Source organism: Myxine glutinosa, chromosome 7 (assembly GCF_964187855.1).
Source record: "Myxine glutinosa chromosome 7, kmMyxGlut1.1, whole genome shotgun sequence".
NCBI lineage: Eukaryota > Metazoa > Chordata > Myxini > Myxiniformes > Myxinidae > Myxine > Myxine glutinosa.
The window spans coordinates 20,973,367-20,996,578 of record NC_136267.1 but is presented as its reverse complement, the minus strand read 5'-3'; the positions used below and the strand labels follow the sequence as shown (position 1 = coordinate 20,996,578).

The 23,212-nt window shown below is 44.3% G+C and overlaps 1 protein-coding gene across 12 annotated transcripts; it reads left to right on the top strand.

The window, feature by feature from the left end:
- The first annotated feature begins 1,436 nt into the window (after nucleotides 1-1,436).
- Nucleotides 1,437-21,624, top strand: LOC144892903 (uncharacterized). Of its 12 annotated transcripts, none has more exons than XM_078781347.1 (9): nucleotides 1,437-2,626; nucleotides 2,804-2,840; nucleotides 5,722-5,804; nucleotides 6,226-6,308; nucleotides 8,791-8,883; nucleotides 11,539-11,632; nucleotides 11,882-11,976; nucleotides 13,623-13,860; nucleotides 15,706-21,624. In XM_078781347.1, exon 9 carries the CDS (start codon nucleotides 15,725-15,727, stop codon nucleotides 17,306-17,308), a length of 1,584 nt encoding a protein of 527 aa, XP_078637473.1. In that variant the 5' UTR covers nucleotides 1,437-2,626; nucleotides 2,804-2,840; nucleotides 5,722-5,804; nucleotides 6,226-6,308; nucleotides 8,791-8,883; nucleotides 11,539-11,632; nucleotides 11,882-11,976; nucleotides 13,623-13,860; nucleotides 15,706-15,724; the 3' UTR covers nucleotides 17,309-21,624. The 12 variants fall into 12 exon arrangements, 9 of the variants coding, with proteins under 9 accessions (XP_078637473.1, XP_078637475.1, XP_078637471.1 ...); XM_078781349.1 differs by having other exon boundaries at nucleotides 2,468-2,626; nucleotides 13,623-13,798; XR_013624025.1 differs by having other exon boundaries at nucleotides 2,485-2,626; nucleotides 13,623-14,344; nucleotides 21,385-21,624.
- The last annotated feature ends 1,588 nt before the right edge of the window (nucleotides 21,625-23,212 follow it).

Below are 23,212 nucleotides of genomic sequence, written 5' to 3'. Positions count from 1 at the left end.
TTTTTTATTTCTCGGGTCCATAATAAATACTTATATTGGTGTCAAAGCCTTTGAACAATTGCAAATTAATAGTCTCGGGGTCTCAGGCTCGTGGAGGAGCTGTAACACAGGTCATATACACATGCTGACAATTACATGAGGATGCCAGACTTATGCGCAGGCCTGATTAAGTTACCTGTCCAGTTTGGCAACTCTAGCAGTCCCCAATCCAGGTGTGCACAAATCCAAGCCTTCAGCGCTTGTAAGCATGGTGTTGAAGGTTTTGATGCTTTCTTTATTCTGTTCAGACAAATCAAAAGTGTGCCAGTCAATAGTTCTGCTAAACAAATATGTGTATTTATGAGAAAAATGAATTTACAAGCCAATACAGGAATTCAAAATGATGTGTGCATGCTGAACGAGGCTGTCGGCGTGTGTATGTGTGTGTTCACACTGACTCGGTTCGGGTCGACGAGCACTTTTAATCTTCCGTTGCTGACGCTAAATGTGTAATTCAAATAGTCGTAATTTTCAGCATTTGAACGAAAGAGTGGCAATTCCAAGATGGTTAACCATAATTGTCACGCAAGCTTTTGGGTCTCACTATCTGCCATGATCTTTCCTGGGAAAACCACATTTCCAAGCTGGCCTCCAAAGCCAGTCGCCGACTGGGCATCCTCCGTCGTGCGAAGTCCTTCCTTGGCACACCTGACCTCACCACATACAAGGCTTTCATCCGCAGCTCAATGGAGTACTGCTCTCCCCTCTGAGCTGGTGCTCCTGCCTCACACCTAGCTCGTCTTCATGCTGTTAAAACCAAAGCATTCAGAATCATTGGAATCTCCCGCGATGAAGCTAACTCCAAGGGCCTTTCACTTACTCACCGCAGGCAGGTTAGTGGTCTTTCCGTCTTCTACCGACTCCTCTCCGGCCTTGCTCCTCCAGCTCTCTCTGTGCTCTGTCCCCCAAATATTCCTACAGGTCGCACAAGATCTGCCTGCAACCCTCTTATGGTTAAACTGCCAAAATCAAGGCTCTCTGCTCACCTTCACTCCTCATCCTCTTTTCTCCCGCCTCTGGAACAAACTCCCTCACTCTCTTCAATCCCACTCCTCCCTGCAGGTCTTTAAAACGGCTGTTCACCACCATCTCTTATCTTCCCCCATCCAAAACATTGATCTCTATCCCCGCTAATTTCACCCCAAATCCACTTTTTTGAGGTGACTTTTGACTTCTTTCCTGGAAGTCCTTGGTGTCCTTGCGTTTTATACCTATCCTGCCTCCCCCCAGGCCCTCTCCCTCCCACACATCTCCCGATGTCCCTGCTCTCAAATGTTGTGTTTGTGTGCTTCCTCCCCTTCTCTCCCCATCTTGTCGACCGCTCCCCTTTGTATATACTTTGTTTGTTTGATTTGTTTGTTTGATAAATGTTAGGTCTTTCACGAGCCTCGACTCTGTATACAAAAAAAATTAAAAATTGTTCTGATCCTGAATGCAAATCAGATTCATGGAAATAAAAGAAAACGAGAAATATTTGTGCATGAGAAGTGTCGGGTTCGTATAGTTGGCTGTTGGTACCAACTCTCAGCGGCAGTGGATGTTCCACACGCACACCTACCTTGTTCGATTGCCTTTTGGGGATTTCATCCCTCTGTTGGTACACTTTTTATGCGTCCACCAACGAAGTCACCGGAGGCATGTTTTTGGGTTGTCCGGCATGTCCGTCCGTCCAACCATCCGTGAATTTTCAATACCGCAATTTTTGAATGGCTGAAGGAATCAAAGACAAACTTGGTACAGGTATGTACAATGATGTAAAGGTGACCTGATTAATTTTTTGGGTCATGAGGTCAAAGGTCAGACTTCCCGCTCGATAAAAAAATGTTACTGCTCTAACTTGTGAATCAGTAATGGGATTTTTCCCAGACTTGATATGAGTATATATTATGATGGAACGATGAACTCATTAGATGTCAGAGGTCGTGTCAGGTCAAACTTTGATGCTTAAGAACAGTTTAAGGGATTTAAATCAAGCTTGGTACAAGTTGTGTTGCCAGCCGGTTCGTGAAAGACTGGCAAAAGCGTTGTAATTGTGGCCTTTAACATAGTGATAGTATATTCCTTACATCTGTGCTGCAGGGTGTGAACGATCTTGCATTCATTCGCAAGTTTATGGAAAGCAAGGCATATTTTGCAGGAAGTTCCCGCCAAATAAATGCTCAGAGGCGCTGACGTCACATCCATTCACATAAAAAAAAAAAATCCAGGCTGTGATTAAAAAAACAACAGGTGAGACATGAGTAAGTTATTTATTATTGCATGCTCTTTAGCAGGGTTTTATGGATTTACAATTTCCGATGAATTCACGAGAGGACGTGTTTAAGTTCTCGTGAAGGAGCTCATTTCCTCATCCGGCGAACCACTCCCTCCGCGCCGGAAACACGCCCACCGTCGCGAGTCGTTTGACTCGGTGCGCTGTGATTGGGCCAGAGGAGGGGAATCTTCGCGGCTTGATCGAGCTCTCAGTGAGAGTGAGAGACGAGAACGAGACGCGGGATTCGAGCGAAGCATGGCGAAAGAAGAGGGTGCAACCTGCTCACGGTCACAATGAAGTTTGTTACCATCCGTGAGAAGACCGGCTCCTCAGGTGATACCCCGGCTCATGGCTGTACTATCCGGGTCTACATTCCTTCTTCTTCACGAGATCTTTTTCTCTTCCTTTCTTCTTCCAGATCCACGTGGCGTTGTTAATGACCTGATGTTATCTCTTTATTTCCTTTACGGTTTTCTCCACCCCCACTCACCCTCATTTTCTTTCACGCAGATTGCAATGAGTTGGACCCGGCGCAAAATATCCTAGAGCATGTGGCATTTATGCGAGTTAGGTGCTTTTTAGGCCTAACAATAACATCGTGTTGTGGATAAAACTAAAAGCTTCCAGAGACCTCCTTACCCTCCCCCGCCTCCGTCTGCCCCCCCCCCACCCCTACACTCTCCCCTCCCCACCCCTACACTCTCCCCTCCCCACCCTTACACTCTCCCCTCCCCACCCTTACACTCCCCCCCCCGCCCAATCCATTCCCGTATTACCCCCCCCCAATCCATTACCGTATTGCCCCCCCAATCCATTCCCGTATTACCCCCACCCCCCCCCAATCCATTCCCGTATCACCCACACCCCCAATCCATTCCCGTATTACCCCCCCCCCCAATCCATTCCCGTATTACCCCCCCCCCCCAATCCATTCCCGTATTACACCCTCACCAATCCATTCCCGTGTTACCCCCCCACCAATCCATTCCTGTATTACCAACCCCCCGCCCCCAATCCATTCCTGTATTACCCCCGCCTCAATCCATTCCCGTATTACCCACCCCCACCCCCCGCCAATCCATTTCCGTATTACCCACCCCCCCCCAATCCATTTCTGTATTACCCCCCCCCCAATCCATTTCTGTATTACCCCCCCCCCAATCCATTTCTGTATTACCCGCCCCCCCAATCCATTTCTGTATTACCCCCCCCCCAATCCATTCCTGTATTACCCCCCCCCTCAATCTATTTCCCTATTACCCACCCACCGCCCCCAATCCATTTCCGTATTACCCACCCACCCCCAAATCCATTTCCGTATTACCCCCCCCCCCCAATCCATTCCCGTATAACCCCCCCCCCCAATCCATTCCCGTATTACCCACCCTCCCCCCCCAATCCATTCCCGTATAACCCCCCCCCCAATCCATTCCCGTATTACCCACCCTCCCCCCCCCCCAAACCATTCCCGTATTACCCGCCCTCCCCCCCCCCCAATCCATTCCCGTATTACCCACCCTCCCCCCCCCAATCCATTCCCGTATTACCCACCCTCCCCCCCCCAATCCATTCCCGTATTACCCACCCTCCCCCCCCCCCAATCCATTCCCGTATTACCCACCCTCCCCCCCCCCCCAATCCATTCCCGTATTACCCCCCCTCCCCCCCCCAATCCATTCCCGTATTACCCACCCTCCCCCCCCCCCCAATCCATTCCCGTATTACCCACCTCCTCCCCCCCACCAATCCATTCCTGTATTACCAACCCCCCACCCCCAATCCATTCCTGTATTACCCCCCCCCCCTCAATCCATTCCCGTATTACCCACCCACCCCCCCCCAATTCATTTCCGTATTACCTACCCACCCCCCCCCCAATCTATTCCCGTATTACCCCCCCCCCCCCCAATCCGTTCCCGTATTACCCACCTCCCTCTCCCCTGTCTTTCCCCATCTCCTCCCCTTCGTCTTACCCTTAACCCCCCTCACTCTTGCTCTTAACCCCAGCCCCTTCTCCCCCGCCTTACCCTTACAAACCACCCCCCCCCCCAATCCATTCTCGTATTACCCCCCCCCCCCCAATCCATTCCCGCATTACCCACCCCCACCTTCCCCCAGTCCATTCCCGCATTACCCCGCCCCCCCCCCCCCCAGTCGCTTCCCATATTACCTTTCTACATCTGCCACTGCAGGTGGGAGGAGGTTGTCTTTTCACCCTTGTCTCTGTGAAATTTTGCTGAAGAGGTTGAGTATATGACAAGGACGAAACAATTAGATTTTGGTGAAGATTCAAATCCGAGAAATTTTTTTTTTTATGCCCCCTACCGCCCACCTCCCCAATATTATTCCCCCCACCCCCACATTCTCGGATTCAAATCCGAGAACGATGAACTGATTAGATTTTGGGTTTATGAGGTCATAGGTCAGAGGACATCATAGGTAAAAATCCTGTTACTGCGATAACTTGTGAACCCTATTACCCAGTGATGGGATTCTTACCAAAGTTGGTCCAAGTATGTATTATGGTGCAAAGTTTAACTTATTTGATTTTGGGGTCAAGATGTCAAAGTTTGTAATAAGTCTATAATTTGAGAGAGGCTAAAGAATGTAAATTCAAAATTGGTAGAGGTATGTATAATGATGTAAAGATTAATTGATTCGATTTTGGGGTCACGAGGTCAAATGTCAGACGTCCCGTCAGGTAAAAATTTTGTTACAAAGCTAATTTGTGAACCAGTCATGGGATTTTCACCAAACTTGGTATAATTTATTATATATTATGATGCAAAGATAAGCTGATTCGATTTTGGGGTCAAGAGGTCAAAGGTCCGAGGTTATGTTAAGTTGCAATTATTTTGTTCCCGTGATGACTTAAGAAGGGCTAAAGGGTTCTTAGTCAAACTTGGTGCAGGTATGTTAAATGACGTAAAGATGAACTGATTAGATGTTTGGGTCACAAGGTCAAATGTCAAAGGTCATGTTAAGTAAAATTTATGTTGCCGTGCCAACTTGTGAACGAGTGATGGAATTTTGAACAAATTATGTGGAAGTATATTTGATGCAAAGATGAACTGATTGGATGATGGCATCAAGAGGTCATGTCAGGTAAAAATGTGATAACTTGAGAACAGCTGAAGGGATTTAAATCAAACTTGGTGCAGGTATGTATAATGATGTAATAATGTGGGCGGAGGCATATGGATTGACGTCATGACGTGTCGTTCTTGTTTGATATAATAGCTTGACTGGTAACATGTCAAGTTGAGCAAAGGATTCCTGGTCAATGATGAACTATGCACCACACTGATCTTTGTCGGATTGAAAAAATTAAACCCTAACCTGAGACCAGGTGATCCGAGTTTTGTCATTCACTCTTCACCACCTGAAACATTATAGTTTGTCATGAAAGTCTTTGCTCTTCTTTACAGATGGTGAAATGAATTAGCAAGTTTTACCCCAACGGAGATCTTCCTTTCTTGATGCCCTGCGGACATGTTCAGTTACCAAGCAGGTAACCACGAAGCGTGCATACACCTTGTCAATATGCATGCTTCTTGGTTTTGGAAAGCTGCAAATATTTACTTTTTTCCCCACACACTTCACCCTTTTCTAAGCTTTATCTTTAAATACATCGGCTCCATTATAGGTGTTCTTTTACTGCTCCTCTACCTGGTTTACAAATGGATAAATGATGAAGTAAACTCGTTTTTATGAAAATATTTGTTGTTTTTATTATCATAATGGTTTGACTGGTAACGTGTAAAGTTGAGCAACAAATTCCTGGTCAATGATGAACTATGCACCACACTGATCTTTGTAAGATTGAAAAACTTAAACCCTAACCTGAGACCAGGTGATCCGAGTTTTGTCATTCACTCTTCACCACCTGAAACATTATAGTTTGTCATGAAAGTCTTTGCTCTTCTTTACAGATGGTGAAATGAATTAGCAAGTTTTACCCCAACGGAGATCTTCCTTTCTTGATGCCCTGCGGACATGTTCAGTTACCAAGCAGGTAACCACGAAGCGTGCATACACCTTGTCAACATGCATGCTTCTTGGTTTTGGAAAGCTGCAAATATTTACTTTTTTCCCCACACACTTCACCCTTTTCTAAGCTTTATCTTTAAATAGAGAAAGTCTGTCTATTTAAAGTCTGTCTGTCTCCCTCTTCCAAATCCTGGTGGCGTCTGGTCAAATCTGTTTCTGGTGTTTGTTCCCCCTCCATCCCCTCCCTCACCTCAAACGGCTTAACGGCTGACTCCGCACGTGAAAAAGCTGAATGCCTCAACTCTGTGTTTGCCTCTAAATCTTGTGTCCCAAACCCATCCCTCTCTGTACCCACCGTACCCAGTCGTACCCAGCTGCTCCTGGACTCTGTGTCCTTTCCTCCTGACAAGGTGGAAAAGTTTCTGTCAACCCTCGACTCTGATTCTGCAACTGGTCCTGACGGCATCAGCCCACGGGTCCTAAAATCATGTTCTTCTACTCTTTCACTCCCTCTTTCTGTTCTCTTCACCCTCTCTTTTGCTCAAGGTCATCTGCTTGGAAATCAGCCAACATCACCGCTTTGCACAAAAAAGGTGCAAAAACAGATCCCAGCAACTACAGACCAATCAGCCTTCTCCCAATTATCAGCAAAGTCATGGAATCCATCATTGCTTCAGATATTAAATCTTTCCTCTTCTCCAATGGCTTGATCTCTGATCATCAATTTGGTTTCAGACCTGGTCACTCTACTCTGGACATGCTGCTTCTGCTTTCTCAACAATGGATGGAGGTCCTCAACGCCAAACAGGAAATTAGAGCTGTCTCCCTTGACATTTCACGTGCCTTCGATAGGGTCTGGCACCCTGCTCTGCTCACCAAACTCTCCTCCTTTGGTATCCATGGAAATCTCCACGCATGGCTGGCGGACTTCCTCTCTGGTCGTAGTCAACGTGTGGCCCTGAATGGGTTTCTCTCATCTCCTCTTCCTGTTCAGGCTGGAGTTCCCCAAGGTAGTGTTCTGGGCCCTGTGCTTTTTCTGGTCTTCATCAATGATCTCTCTGACTCTCTTGAAAATCCTCTCTATCTCTTTGCTGACGACTCTACTCTCTGTCGCTCCATTCCTCATCCCTCAGATCGGCAGTCTGCAGCCTCATCACTCTCTGCAGACCTGGACAAAATCACAGACTGGTCAAACAAGTGGAACGTGTCTTTCAATCCTGACAAATCTCACACTCTTACAATGTCTGTCCGAAAGGACCGACTGGACAACCCTCCCATCTACTTTCTCAACAATCCTCTCCAAGAAGTTCTGTCGCTCAAGCTTTTGGGTCTCACTATCTGCCATGATCTTTCTTGGGAAAACCACATTTCCAAGCTGGCCTCCAAAGCCAGTCGCCGACTGGGCATCCTCCGTCGTGCGAAGTCCTTCCTTGGCACACCTGAGCTCCTCACCACATACAAGGCTTTCATCCGCAGCTCAATGGAATACTGTTCCCCCCTCTGGGCTGGTGCTCCTGCCTCACACCTTGCTCGGCCTCACGCTGTTGAGGCCAAAGCTTTCAGAATCATTGGAATCTCCTGCGATGTAGTCAACGCCGAGGGCCTTTCACTCACTCACCGCAGGCAGGTTGGTGGCCTTTCTGTCTTCTACCGACTCCTCTCCGGCCTTGCTCCCCCAGCTCTCTCTGTGCTCTGTCCCCCCAATATTCCTTCAGGTCGCACAAGATCTGCCTGCAACCCTCTTATGGTTAAACTGCCAAAGTCTAGGCTCTCTGCTCACCTTCACTCTTTCACTCTTTCATTCCCCTTTTCTCCCGCCTCTGGAACAAACTCCCCCACTCCCTTCAATCCCACTCCTCCCTCCAGGTCTTTAAAACAGCTGTTCACCACCATCTCTTATCTTCCCCCATCGAAAACCTTGATCTTTTCTACCCCCGGTAATTCACCCCAGAGTCCTTGCAGTGTTCATATGTTTTATTCCTCTCCCACCTCCCCCCAAGTCCTCCCGATGTCCCTGCTCTCAAATGTTGTGTTTGTGTCCTTCCCCCTCTTCCCCCTCTCTTTTGTGTCCTTCCCCCTCTCTCCCCATCTTGTCTGCCGCTCCCCTTGTTTTTTGTGTTTTGTGTGTCGGTTTGTCTTTTTGTGTGATTAATGTTAGCTCTTTCACGAGCCTCGATCTTGTATCCAAAAAAAAAAAAAAAAATACATCGGCTCCATTATAGGTGTTCTTTTACTGCTCCTCTACCTGGTTTACAAATGGATAAATGATGAAGTAAACTGGTTTTTATGAAAATATTTGTTGTTTTTATTATCATAATGGTTTGACTGGTAACGTGTAAAGTTGAGCAACAAATTCCTGGTCAATGATGAACTATGCACCACACTGATCTTTGTAAGATTGAAAAAATTAAACCCTAACCTGAGACCAGGTGAGCTGTGTTTTGTCATTCATTCTTCACTACCTGAAACTTCTTGTTGGTAATGAAAGGCTTTGCTGGGCCTTACAGATGGTGAAATGAGTTCTTGAAAGTACAAGCAAGTTTTACCTCAACGGAGATCTTCCTTTCTTTATACCTCTGGACATGCTCAGTCATCAACAGGTAACCAGTGATTCATACACGCATCTTGTAGAAATGCATGTTTCTCAATTTAGGAAACCTTTGCAAAAGTTCACTTTTCACCCCTCAGCCCAAATTGGGCTAAGGGGTATTGTCGTCCGGGCGTCTGTCAACTTTTGGTTTCCGTCAATTTCAAGGAGAATGACTTGTCCGATTAAATCCATTTTTGCAGTGTGTGTTGGGGTTGAGTAGAGGAAGGTTCCTTTCGAAAATGGGCGCGCTGCGATTTTCAATATGGTCGCCACGGTAGCCATCTTGAAATTGGTTTCCGTCAATTTCGAGCAGAACGGCTTGTCCGATTAAATCCATTTTTGCAGTGTGTGTTGGGGTTGAGTAGAGGAAGGTTCCTTTCGAAAATGGGCGCGCTGCGATTTTCAATATGGCCGCTACGGCAGCCATCTTGAAATTGGTTTCCGTCAATTTCGAGCAGAACGGCTTGTCCGATTAAATCCATTTTTGCAGTGTGTGTTGGGGTTGAGTCGAGGAAGGTTCTTTTCTAAAATGGGCGCACTGCGATATTCAATACTAGTACCCGACTGCAAAGCCGCAATGAGCCGGCGAACCCAAAGCCCCTTGCCACTATTTTACCCATCACTATGGCATCAGTAGGTTAGGTCGTTGGTAGTAGGTAGGTGTAGTAGGTACCGTACCCAGTTCAAAATGACACCATTTGCATTCTGGATGAGATTAAAATTTATAAAATTTCCTTCTTGATTAATTTGGTGAATTCCGTCTCAACTTCGGATATTTCCGGCCGTGAAAAACTATGCCCTACGGCCGCGAGATTTCTAAAAAATAATTCTTCGTCAATTTTAGAATATTTGACGCCGTTTTCAGCGTCCGAAATGTGGTAAAAAGCTTTTTTGAAATATTTTTTCAAATGCTCGAATCTCATTGGTTCCGGTAATTGGTGACGATTTTCGTTGAAGATAACCAGGCCCGTGCGGGCCGAGGTTGGTCTTAAAGTATTTTAATTGCAAATTAGAGGTGCATAAGATGGTGAATCAAACAAAGATGGGTGAAACAAACTCCTATTGAACTTTTTCGCAATTTTTTAATGCATACTTCCGCATCCGGAACATGGCGGCCTCCATTGAGTGATTTGGTTTTTGAAATATTTTTTCAAATGCTCGAATCTCATTGGTTTCGGTGTTTGGTGACGATTTTCGTTGAAGATAACCAGGCCAGTGCGGGCTGAGGTTGGTCTTAAAGTATTTTAATTACAAATTAGAGGTGCATAAGATGGTGAATCAAGCAAAGACGGGTGAAACAAACTCCTATTGAACTTTTTTCAATTTGTTATGCATACTTCCGCATCCGCAAGATGGCGGCCTCCATTGAGCGATTTGGTGCATCAAAGCTTCGAAATTCTCAAGGGATCCAGCAAAATCTGGCTTTTCAACATAATACGTACGCGTTCATTCACAACGCCGGCTATGACCGCCATGGCAGCCATCTTGAAATTGGTTTCCACCATGCATGGGCTGAGGGGTTACGCCCGCTTTGCGGTGCTATTTATTTATATTTAAACCGACTCTTAGTTTTCTGAGCTTTGTTGATGAATATCTTCTCCATAAGCTGCTGCTCCATCTCGTTTCCAAACCTCTCTCTGTACACCTCTATTTCCTGTTGATATAATATTGATGAACTCGTAATCGCCCATCCCGACTCTTTCTCAACTGCGGCAGTTTCAACCGTCACCGTGCCAACCGACAGGATGTTGGGTCAACGACAACCAGCCGTGGCATTGCAGCAAAGGCCTTCTGCAACGCTGTGGGTTTCACTTGAACTGTAAACTTCCCAACCCGGGTTTCTTCTATTTGTACGTCCTCCCTCCTGGACCGAACAATGACAAACTTTCCATCCAATCTCTCTCGTTCCTCTTCTGCCCCCATTGGATCCTCTGATCACTTCCTTGTCGAAGACCATATCTCTGACTGTTGTAAAGGAGCAACCTTGATAAAGGATATGACTGTTGGCACGGGCTAACTCGTAGGACAAAAAAAAACCTTGTGGGTCTCCGAGGCCCAATCACTGAATTCAATCACTGCATTTTTTATTTTTTTTTCCCAACTTCTTTCCTGGAAGTCCTTGCAGTGTTCATATGTTTTATACCTCTCCCACCTCCCCCCCAAGCCCTCCCCCTCCCACATTTCTGCCGATGTCCCTGCTCTCAAATGTTGTGTTTGTGTCCTTCCCCCTCTCCCCATCTTGTCTACCGCTCCCCTTATTTTTTGTGTTTTATGTGCTGGTTTGACTTTTTGTGTGATTAATGTTAGCTCTTTCACGAGCCTCGATCTTGTATACAAAAAAAAAGGGGTTAAATACATCGGCTCCATTATAGGTGTTCTTTTACTGCTCCTCTACCTGGTTTACAAATGGATAAATGATGAAGTAAACTGGTTTTTATGAAAATATTTGTTGTTTTTATTATCATAATGGTTTGACTGGTAACGTGTAAAGTTGAGCAACAAATTCCTGGTCAATGATGAACTATGCACCACACTGATCTTTGATCTTTGTAAGATTGAAAAAATTAAACCCTAACCTGAGACCAGGTGAGCTGTGTTTTGTCATTCATTCTTCACCACCTGAAAACTTCTTGTTGGTAATGAAAGGCTTTGCTGGGCCTTACAGATGGTGAAATGAGTTCTTGAAAGTACAACCAAGTTTTACCCCAACGGAGATCTTCCTTTCTTTATACCTCCGGTCATACTCAGTTACCAAGCAGGTAACCACGAAGCATGCATACACCTTGTCTATATGCTGCAAATATTTACTTTTTCCCCACACACTTCACCCTTTTCTGAGCTTTATCTTTAAATACATCGGCTCCATTATAGGTGTTCTTTTACTGCTCCTCTACCTGGTTTACAAATGGATAAATGATGACGTAAACTCGTTTTTATGAAAATATTTGTTGTTTGTTGAGACCAGTTGAGCCGTGTTTGGTCATGAAAGACTTTTCTTTTCTTTACAGATTGTGAAATGACTTGTTAAACGCACAAGCAAGTTTTACCCCAATGGAGATCTTCCTTTCATGACATCCTTTGGACATACTTGGTCACCAAGCAGGTAACCACTGACCATACACTACACACACCTTCACGGGAAGCTTTCCGCATAGCACGGAACTCCTTATTTTTATAACGACCCATATGGAGGTTTCCGTATTTTCGTCATCACAAAAGTGTGCTGTGATTTTTGGGAATTAAGGTGCTATTCCAATATGCTGATTCGTTGCTTAACCACGCACATTTGTGTCAGTCGTCCGGGTACAAAAGCTTCCAAGCTCGTTACCGTGATCAGATGTCCGCCTGGGAGGAGAACAACTGTCTATGTCTGCAAATACGTAAATACCGTCCATTGTTGGAGTTTCACATCGAGAAATGCCGTCTCGACATTACATGAAGTAAAAACAGGATGTCTGTTGGTCGCAGTGAAGTTTGTGACCACATCGATACGAGACCAATAAATCTTAACAAGGAACTTTGGTGGTGAGAATTGTTAATTCCACTTGTCTCTTTTTCGAGAACATTACCCGTTGAACCTCCCCTGTGGATTTGTCCTGAACCCGAGGTGACATAACATGTGGCCCGGCCTGGAGACCCGGAGTGATTTTTGTTTGGTCTTTTCTCCCGTTTGTTGATTTGCATTCTGAAGGCTTTTAAATTCCACTCTTCCTTTTGTTACCTCCACCACCAAAGGTGGATGGAGGTTATGTTTTCACCCCTCTTTGTTTGTCTGTGAACAAGATATTTCAAAAAGTTGTGGACAGATTTGGACGAAACTTGGTGGAGAGGATTAGTGTGCGACGAGGAAGAATTGGTTCAATTTTGGTGAAGATCAAGATCCGGATCCAGCCAGTGGAATTTTAAAAGTGATTCGTCACCATTGGGACATGTGGCCAAAACTATACATAGCAGGATATCTCAAAGTTGTGGATGGATTTGGACGAAATGTAGTGGACCGGTTGGGTGTCTGACAAGGAACAAATAGATTCGATTTTGGTGACGATCTGAATTGGGATTCGGATATGAGAATTATTAAATTTTTAGTTATTCTTCACAATTGCGAGATCGAGCCAAAAGGGATATATAACATGGTATTTTTAAAAGTTATGAAAGAGTTATGACTAAACTTGGTGGACGAGTTGGTTCGGTGACAAGAACAAGCCGATTAGATTTTGGTTCAGGTCCGAGTCCAGATTCGGCCTATCAGTGGGATAGAAACCATAAACTGTTCAGCATAGTGGAGGTATGTGCTCTACCGAGTGCCGTTCTAGTTTTTGTTTGTTAGATTATTTATTTATTTATTTGATGGAACTCAACTTTTTTAGTCCTTGCACTACTTGTTCTGACTTTTCAATTAAACCTAAATTTGGTTTGATGGTGCACCACCCCCACCAGTCCAACCTACAATCTTTTCCAGCCCCGTTAACTCGATCAAATCCAACCTTCTTACTCGCAGGTTACTGTATCTTTGTTTTCATTTCCTGTCCTTTCACTCCCTTCCCTGTTGTTTGCCCCCAGTGTCTTTCGTTGCCCTTTTCCTCCAACACCTTCCTGTTCCATGATCCTAGAGCAGACTGATATTTTGTGATGAAATAGCTATACCTAATTTCAGATCCATGAATGGATGAACTCATGTAATTGCATCCTCGGTGCTTGATGTTTAACACCCAATCGGTTATTTATTGTGTTTGTCTGTCTCGTCCGCAGTCAGAAATTCCTGCACATGAATTACCAGCAAGTCCACACCTTCAACCACAGTGTGCCAAATCCCCCAACTGCCATCGTGCTGGACAGAATTCTTATTTTTATGCAGGAGCATTGAATCGACCTCTGCGTGTAGATTGCATTGGTGTGTCGTCATTTAACGATGGATTTGGGATGTCGTGAGTGAATATCGTAATGGTCTCGGTGCTCGCTCGTGTTCTTAGATGCGTCATCCGGGAAGGCACGTCTTGCACAGAACACCATTTGTGTAACTTTAACAATTAATTTTGCTCGCCGTCGAATTGCAAGTCGTATGATTGAAAGTCATATTTTTACCTCCACCACCCAAGGTGGGTGGAGGTTATGTTTTCACCCCTCTTTGTCTGTCTGTTTGTCTGTGAACAAGATATCTCAAAAAGTTGTGGACTGATTCGGCTGAAATTTGGTGGAGAGGTAGTGTATGTGACACAGACGAAATTCTTAGATTTTGGTGAAGATCCGGATTTGGATCCGCCTAGTAGAATTTTTAGTCATTCTTCACCATTGGGAGATCGGGTCAAACACGATTATATGGCAGGATATCTCAAAAAGTTGTGGACGAGTTACGACAAAACTTGGTGGATGAGTTGGGTTAGTGACAATAACAAGCCGATTTGGTCCGAGAGCTCGGTGGATTTTATTTGACATGGAAACTACAAAAGCTTTGTCATGCTGGTGTGGTACAGGTAGCTTACCTGACCCCAGAAAGCCAATTCTTAAGTGCAGCTAGCGGTGGGTGGGGTAGGGGGCGCCACTCAAAGTACCCCCCAGATTGGTTTTATTTGACATAGAGACTACAAGACCAACTCATATGCCAAGTGGTAGGGTGATCTCCACCGACTACAAATCTGCAACTTAAGAAGAAAATTTCTGGTGGGGAGGTCACTTAAGAACAACATTAATTAGTGCTAATTAGGCCTTTATTTCACATATAAGCTATAAAACTGAAATCACATACAACATGTAGAGAATGGTCCCCTCATCAATAAACAACAACTTAAGAACAGAATATGTGGTGGTAAGGTCACTTAAGAAGAGGTCAAAGGTCACGGAATAGGGGTTTCCAGCTCTTAATTACTGTTTGATTACAACATGCCACATGATACACACATGGCGTTGTCATTGAAACCTATATCAGTGGAGCCTGAAGTGAGATACATGAGAAGCAGAAATTTTCCAATACCATTTCCTTTGATTTCAATCAGCGAAAACATTTTAAAATGCACCTATTTGACCCCCATGGCTAATAACACTGTTATTTGACATGTAAGCTACAAAACTGAAATCACATACAAAATGTAGAGAATGGTCCCCTCATCAATAAACCACAACTTAAGAACAGAATATGTGGTGGTAAGGTTACTTAAGAAGAGGTCAAAGGTCACGGAATAGGGGTTTTCTGCACTTAATTACATGAGAAACTTGTAAACTGTGAAGACAATGTAAAAGCTGTAACATTTATTATAACAATTTCTGCTAAATTAGTATAGGTAAAATTTCTTCTAAATTACTACAAGTAATTTCTTAGAATTGCCTGTACAAACTATACTTCAACAATTTCCGAGAAATTATATTTGAGGAATTCCCTGTCCAGCAATTTCCTGTAAATTATAAACTCCAAGGATTCCTCATCTAACATACTCGAAAATAATTCACCAAATTCCGAGAAATAATATTTGAAGGACCCCACCCACCGCTAGCTGCACTTAAGAATTGGCTTTCTGGGGTCAGGTAAGCTGCTGTACTACACCAGCATGACTAAGCTTTTGTAGTTTCCATGCCAAATAAAATCCACCCAGATCTTGGACTATTAGACCTGTCAGACATGTCAACGATTAACGACATACCTAATCTAATTTATATTATAATGCCCTTAAAGAGAGGTTTTGCGTTTCTGATTTCCACACAATCTGATAATAGGAGCATTATAATCGACACATGCAAAAACCTTCAGAGATCCATGTTTCATTTTCTCCATAAGAAATAACATGCCCCCAACTTTTGTTGATTTTCGAACCCACTAACATATGTCATTTTTTTATTTCAGGTGAGGCCTATGCTTGATTATGGAGCATGCTAGCGGGGTAGCTCCTGACCCTGGCAGGAAGTGTATCCTCCATGTGGGAAAAGCAGATGAGACCACTGGCAACATCGCACCCATCACTGAAGACCATTGGTCATCCATCATCAATGTAGCAGCAAGGAGGAGACAAAAACGAAATTTTGTCACATCCAAGTACTATACGATAATTCAGTCGCTGCCAGATGAATCCGACAGTAGCCATGGCTATCACGTGAACTGTTACAAAAACTTTACTGCCGTGCCACGTGATGATACAACAGAAAAAACCCAGACACATGCATCAAGTGAGAAGACCCTGCGTTCATCATGTGATTTTGCCCCGTCAACGTCTACCTCGGGTATTTTCCCACGCATTTGCCTGTTTTGCAAGAAAGCTAGGAAGAAGAAGGGTGGTAGAGAAGAACATCTTGGTGAATGTGAAACTCTCGAAGCTGAGATAAAAATAAAAACTGCTGCAGCTGATAAAAAGGACAACAGCTTTCTTGGACTGATCTCTGGTGTAGACTTTCGATGTAAAGAGGTTCGGTACCATCACAGTTGCAGAAGTACTTACCTTTCCAATGCACAGTCTCTCCATAGGCCTACTGCTATTGCAGGTAGCATTTCTTTGTTAGGTTTATATGCTTACATCGAGAAATCAGTTATATTTGGCAAAAGGCCTGAACTTCTTACATCCATCTTCACTCGGTACCAAGAGCTTTGTGAAGACGTCGGTGAGACTCCAATTTCTACAGCCAGAAATTTGGCAACAAACTTACAGAATAAATTTGGTGACATAATTAGGGTAGAGTGTAAAGATAGGGCTAGAAAGGCAGGGGCCATTGTTTATCCCACAGGTTTAGGTGAGCACCTTATCCATACAGCCTATGATTATGCAGCATCGCCTGAAGCTGTCATTCATAAGGCTGCCTTACTCTTGCGTAAAGCAATCAAACATGCACAAATCACACCTCTACCTGAACCTCCCACTCTGCAAAACCTGTATGAGGGTGAAGTTACTGTCCCAGATATGTTGATAGATTTCTTTCAGGTCTTGTACGGGGGCCCCAATCAAAACTTGTACACGCCAAAACTCAAACGTCGTGCCTTGTCCTCAAGCCAGGATGCCTTATTCGTTACTCAAAGGGGGAAAGTAAAACCAGCCAAACAGATAATTCTCGGAATGGCAATCAAGTCTATGACTGGTAGCAGGAAGCTGATTGAAATGTTGAACAGATTTGGCCATGTTGTCAATTACCACACCATTGAGACACTGGAGACATCCTTAGGAGATGCCATTCAGAGTACGGAGCAGACCTGTCCGGAGGGAACCCTTCTTGATCAGGTGTTTGGTTTGGCGTTCGACAATTTTGATGAACTGTCTGAGACATTGTCAGGAGCCGACACTCTTCACGATACAATGGGTATCTTGTATCAAAATAAAGATGTGGTAGGGACAAGCAGACCCGTTAATCAAGTTGCGCCAACAACATCACAGCCAGAAAAAGTATCAAGAAAGAGAAAACTGCATGTTCGGGAACAGCCCCTTGAGCCATACCGTAAAAAAACCCCGAATGGGCACATTTGATTATGAAACCACCGATGTTGACAACCGGCCTGCTAATCGGAAGCTAGCTCTAGACAAGGACCTTGCATGGATGATATGTCATGCCTTGCAGATGGCTAACATTCCCATGTGGGTAGGATTCAATGCTTTGATATGCCCAGACACAACTCCAGAACAAAATGTCTTGTATATGAAAAACTTGAACAAGCCGATAACGTCGCTTGATGTTATACAGGATACCCTAATCACCACACAGAATTGTGCGCAAGAGTGCGGTCAGCAGTATGGTGTTGTAACCTATGACCTCAATGCTGCCAAACCTGCCATGCAGATTCAGGTTACCGAGTCGCCCAGGTTCGACAAGGTCTTCATCATGCTTGGTCCATTCCACATAGAAATGGCTTTCTTTAGAGCCCTAGGGAAACTGATCGATGCATCTGGTGGCCCAGAAATGCTGCGAGACACAGATGTCCTAGCTGCTGGATCCCTGAATGGTTTTCTGAGTGGCAAGCACTTCAACAGATGCAAACGGTTGCACCCGATACTGGCCTTGGCATTTGAACTGATACACTTCCAAGCATTCCTTGAGACATTTGAAAGCAATGATGAAGTTGAAGATTTACTTTCAAGGTTACAAACAAAACAGGATGAAGAGACATGGACACAAATAGAATCATCTTCTGCGTTCACAAGATGTGTCACGTCATACAAGGAGTATGCTGTCCAAACCCGATCAGGGACACATGGACCAACTGCCCAATTCTGGATGATTTACATCGACTTTGTCCACGACTTCCACTTCTGGAGCGAGCAATTTGAACAAACGACGTGGACCTGTTCACTCATGCACTAACACCAATCATACACTTGTTCTTCGCCACAAACCATGTCAATTACTCACGGTGGCTCATGAAGTTTCAGTTGGACTTGGTAAACATGGACAGTACTCACCCAGGACTTCGTTCTATCTTGGAAAACGGTGTCTTTACGGTTAAAAGGACTGACAAGGCATTCAGTAGATGCCCAGTAGATCTTGCACTGGAACAGACAGTAAATGCCGATTCTGCATCCAGACGGACTGGTATATCATCCATGACGAACAACTTCAGTGCATGTCTTCGCTGGATGTTAACCAAGTCCACCAGAGCAGCAATTATATCAAGGGCATTAGCAATGACCGGACTATCTCAAACGGAAGACATCACAGCTGAACTCCGCCCAGCCCGCATCAGAAGGGACACAAGCGATTTGCATAAGGTTGTAAACCAGATAAAAGACTCATGCAATCCATTTAAGTACACTGAAATATCGGATAGGCTGTACAACATCAGCACTGGTAAGGCAGCGACAGATTCCATCAAGACATGTTTGCTGGCCATCCGGGAGAAAGGACAAGCCAGATACAACGAATTTGTTGATGCCTGCATTGAAGATCCAAATCGGTTTGAACGGCCAATCAAAAGGGAGAAGCTCAGAACCTTCACGGAAAAACACACAGTAAATAAGCGTAACGGAGACAAACGTGTTGCATCACTTGTGTGCACTCGTGACCTTATGGGACGCCTGGTTGTCATTGCTTGTCAGAGAAAACTTGATTTGAAACATATCTTTTCATATCCACTGACACCGGTTCCACTGTCCATGTGCAGCACAGACGGTTGTATGGTCAAGACGGAAAAGAGTGGCCTTCTGGAGCTGTTAGAGAGCAAACTTCCCTCTGTCACACCAAGCTCAGTTGATGCCTATGTGGTTGATGGTATGTTCCTGCTACATGTTCTTCCACCCCACATTCCAGGAACGTATGGAGCCTTGGCAGCCGGCATTTTAAGACAAGTCACCGCTCTCTCCCGTGGAAGAGTGCATCTCATCTTTGACGCATATCCAGTCCTATCAATAAAAGACTGTGAAAGAGCAAGAAGAGGTCTGGATGACACAGACAAGAAAGAATACGCCATATCTGGACCTGAACAGCACCGCCCGAGAAATATCTTGGATTGTCTAAAGTCAAGATCATTCAAAGAGCAGCTACCAAAATTCCTGGCAATGGAATGGGAGGCCCAGCAATATGCAGAGGACGACTTGTGTATCTCTCGTATCTTGGAGCATGCTACCTTTTCTACGTGAAAGATGGGAAAGTCATGAAGGAAGAAGTAGAGACCTTGAAAACCAATCATGAAGAAGCTGACACCTTGATCTGCACTCATGTTAGTCACATTGACAAGGAAAATGCGAAGAACATAGCAGTCAGGGCATCAGATGCAGATGTCGCCGTCATTCTGCTGTATCACTGCAGGCAGTTCAAAGCACATATTTGGATGGATGTTGGGACATCGGGAAGGAATGACAGGCGATTCATAGACATCACTGCAATTAGCAAAGTCTTGGAAACCCCACTCTGTCAAGCACTAGCTGGCTTCCATGCATTTACGGGATCAGATTACACATCTGCCTTCTTCAAAAAAGGAAAGAAACGTCCCTTCAAAATTCTTGAGGGTTATAAGGATGCTCAAGACGCATTTGCAGAGATGGCAACGGACAACTTGGGATTGGATTCAGTGGAAGTAATCATGTCTTTCACTGCAAGAATGTATGGAGCCAAGCCAATTCAAGCACTTTCACTCAATGCACACCGCTATAAAGTGTTTCAGAAGACATATGCACCAAAGGCCACAGCGAAGAATCCTCTTGAGAACCTTCGGGGCATCGATGCAACCATGATACCACCGTGTGAAGCCGAGGTCTCCCAGCAAATCAAGCGTGCATCATTTGTTGCCAAAATGTGGGCGGATGCCAACAAAAAGATGATATGTCAACAGCCAACTGCAGAAAATGGCTGGGAGGTTCAAGGGCAAGCCTACGACGTCATATGGTTTGATGGACCACAGATACCTGGATCTCTTGTTCCTGATGAAAGAAACTGAAACTGATGCCGAGGATAATGACAACTTTGAACCCTGCTCTTCTGATGACATTTTGCAATCCGATGAAGATGACGAACAGTAACTCTTAATTTCAAATCTCAGATACAATGTATGTTACACTTACAGGAGGACAAGGCACTGCAAACAGTTTCCAATACGTTTTCTAACATTCTAAACACTAGGAATTCGTCGAAGGATGCATTCAGTGTTTGGTTCTTGTGCAGGAGTGTTTTGTGCTCGAGTTTTAGGCCTCCTTAATTATCCAGGTGTTATCGATGTACTGTGTACAGTAGTTGCCATTTAACTTTCCAATCAGATTGAGAGGGTTAAATGCCCTGTTCTTAAGTGACCTCCGCACCACAATTTTTTTTCTTAACTTGTTGTTTATTGATGAGGGGGCCATTCTCTATACATTTTGAATCTGGTTTCAGTTTTGTAGCTTACATGTCAAATATAACTAGTTCAAAGGTCATTCAGTCAAAATTGGCATTTTTGACCTGTTCTTAAGTGACCTCCCAAGCACAAATTTTATTCTTAAGGTGGTGCTCGTTGATTAGGGGACCGTACTCTACATTTTCCATGTGGTTTCAGTTTTGTAGCTTACATGTCAAATAACAGTGTAAATAGCCATGGGGGCCAAATAGGTACATTTTAAAATGTTTTCACTGATTGAAATCAAAGGAAGTGGTAAGATTGGAAAAATTTCTGCTTCTCATGTATCTCACTTCAGGCTCCACTGATATAGGTTTCATTGACAACGCCATGTGTGTATCATGTGGCATGTTGTAATCAAACAGTAATTAAGAGCTGGAAACCCCTATTCCGTGACCTTTGACCTCTTCTTAAGTGACCTTACCACCACATATTCTGTTCTTAAGTTGTTGTTTATTGATGAGGGGACCATTCTCTACATGTTGTATGTGATTTCAGTTTTGTCGCTTATATGTCAAATAAAGGCCTAATTAGCACTAATTAATGTTGTTAAGTGACCTCCCCACCAGAAATTTTCTTCTTAAGTTGCAGATTTGTAGTCAGTGGAGATCACCCTACCACTTGGCATATGAGTTGGTCTTGTAGTCTCTATGTCAAATAAAACCAATCTGGGGGGTACTTTGAGTGGCGCCCCCTACCCCACCCACCGCTAGCTGCACTTAAGAATTGGCTTTCTGGGGTCAGGTAAGCTACCTGTACCACACCAGCATGACAAAGCTTTTGTAGTTTCCATGTCAAATAAAATCCACCTAGCTCTCGGACCAATTAGGTTTTGTTTCAGGTCCAGATCCGGCCTATCAGTAAGATACAAGATGTAAAGTGTTCATCTGGCAGAGGCATGCTGTCTACTGAGTGCTGTTCTAGTACCCGATGTGGTGGTCATATGATTGTATTCATGATGCATGCTATAAAGAAATGAGGGAACTGAGTGGCATGCTGATGAGGAGGGGAGCGTCATTGAAGCTGAAGGGAAAGGTGTATGCTGCATGTTTGAGAAGTGTTGTGATTTATGGGAGCGAGACATGGGTAATGAACGTAGAGCAGCAACGAAGGCTGGAATGGGTGGAAATGCGAATGGTTCGGTGGATGTGTGGAGTATCGTTGAGAGGCAGACAAATGATGAATTGCAAAAGATGATGGGAATAGAGCCTGTGATTGATGCTGTGAAGAGGAACAGGTTGAGATGGTTTGGTCATGTGTTGAGGAAGGATGAAAGTGACTGGTTGAGAAGAGTGATGGAAATGAATGTAGAAGGAGGTAGAGGACGGGGAAGACCGAGAAAAACTTGGCTGAAGATGGTGGAAGAAGAAATGCGGGCAAGGGGGTTAACAAGGGGAGATGCAGAAAATAGGGCAAAATGGAGAAGATTGTTTCAAGAGGCATTACCCTTTGCCTGAATATTACCCTCGCCTGAGGAGAGGGTATTGCATTTGAGTGTTTGTCCACACAGAATAAATATGATTTTCTCTGCAACCGTTGGTCCGATTGACAGGAAATTTTCACCGTAGGTGTAACTCCACCTGTAGAATTTTTTTGCTGAAAATTATGACGTCGAAGATCACGTGGTTTGGCCGCCATCTTGGAAAAACCGAAAAACTTTGCACCTCTATATCTCCGAAAGTGCTGAATAGAAAAAATTGAGACATGGCTCATTGTAAAGAACTCTCCATGGGGAATAAAATATCTTAATGATGATGTCATAGGTGCCTCCATTATGACGTCATAATTCGACAAGTACAAACCATCCTGTCAAGATGAAATTTATTGAGCATAATCTGGGAATAAATTGGTTTAGAAAAAAAGAAAGAATGATGACATCATCGGTCACGTGGTTTGGCCGCCATATCTGTTTTAACACAAAAGCCTTGAAAACCACTGAAAATACATCCTGGCGAGGGTCTGCAATCTCTGATTGCTCTTTTTCTTGTTTTCAATTGTATTTCTTTGTTGCTCTTTACTTCTGGTTCATTCTGATGACTCCAATATACAGTCGTTGGTGTTCCATTTCATTTTGAATGGCTTTCCAGACAAGTTTCTTATCCTGGTTATCAAACTTAGCGGACCAAATTTATGAAAGACCCTTAGTGAGCTTCTTGCTAGCACATGCCTAACCCTTAAACACTGACAAACACATCTTGGTACGCACACAATTAATCACATGTCTAAACAGCAATTTACGAAGGGAGATGAGCAGCCGATTAGCTTGTGAAACACGGCTCATCTCTCCAACATCCAATTTAAATGATGAACTTTTATGGATTCACAGCACCACGGGCAATTTTTGGAGAAGATTCAGCGCATTGCTCCTCATCGTTGGTTGCTACAGGTCATCTTGCACTTGATTCATCAGCCAACAAAATGATTCATTTAAGAGTCAACGCCAGACAAATTTTATTTTGTCATACTTTTCAAGAGCAATGCATCTATCCTCGAAGATTCTGAATGCACGTCACAAACTGCCCTGTTCCTATCCTCTTCAACAATGGGCGGGACCTCGCCACCCCTTGAAAAT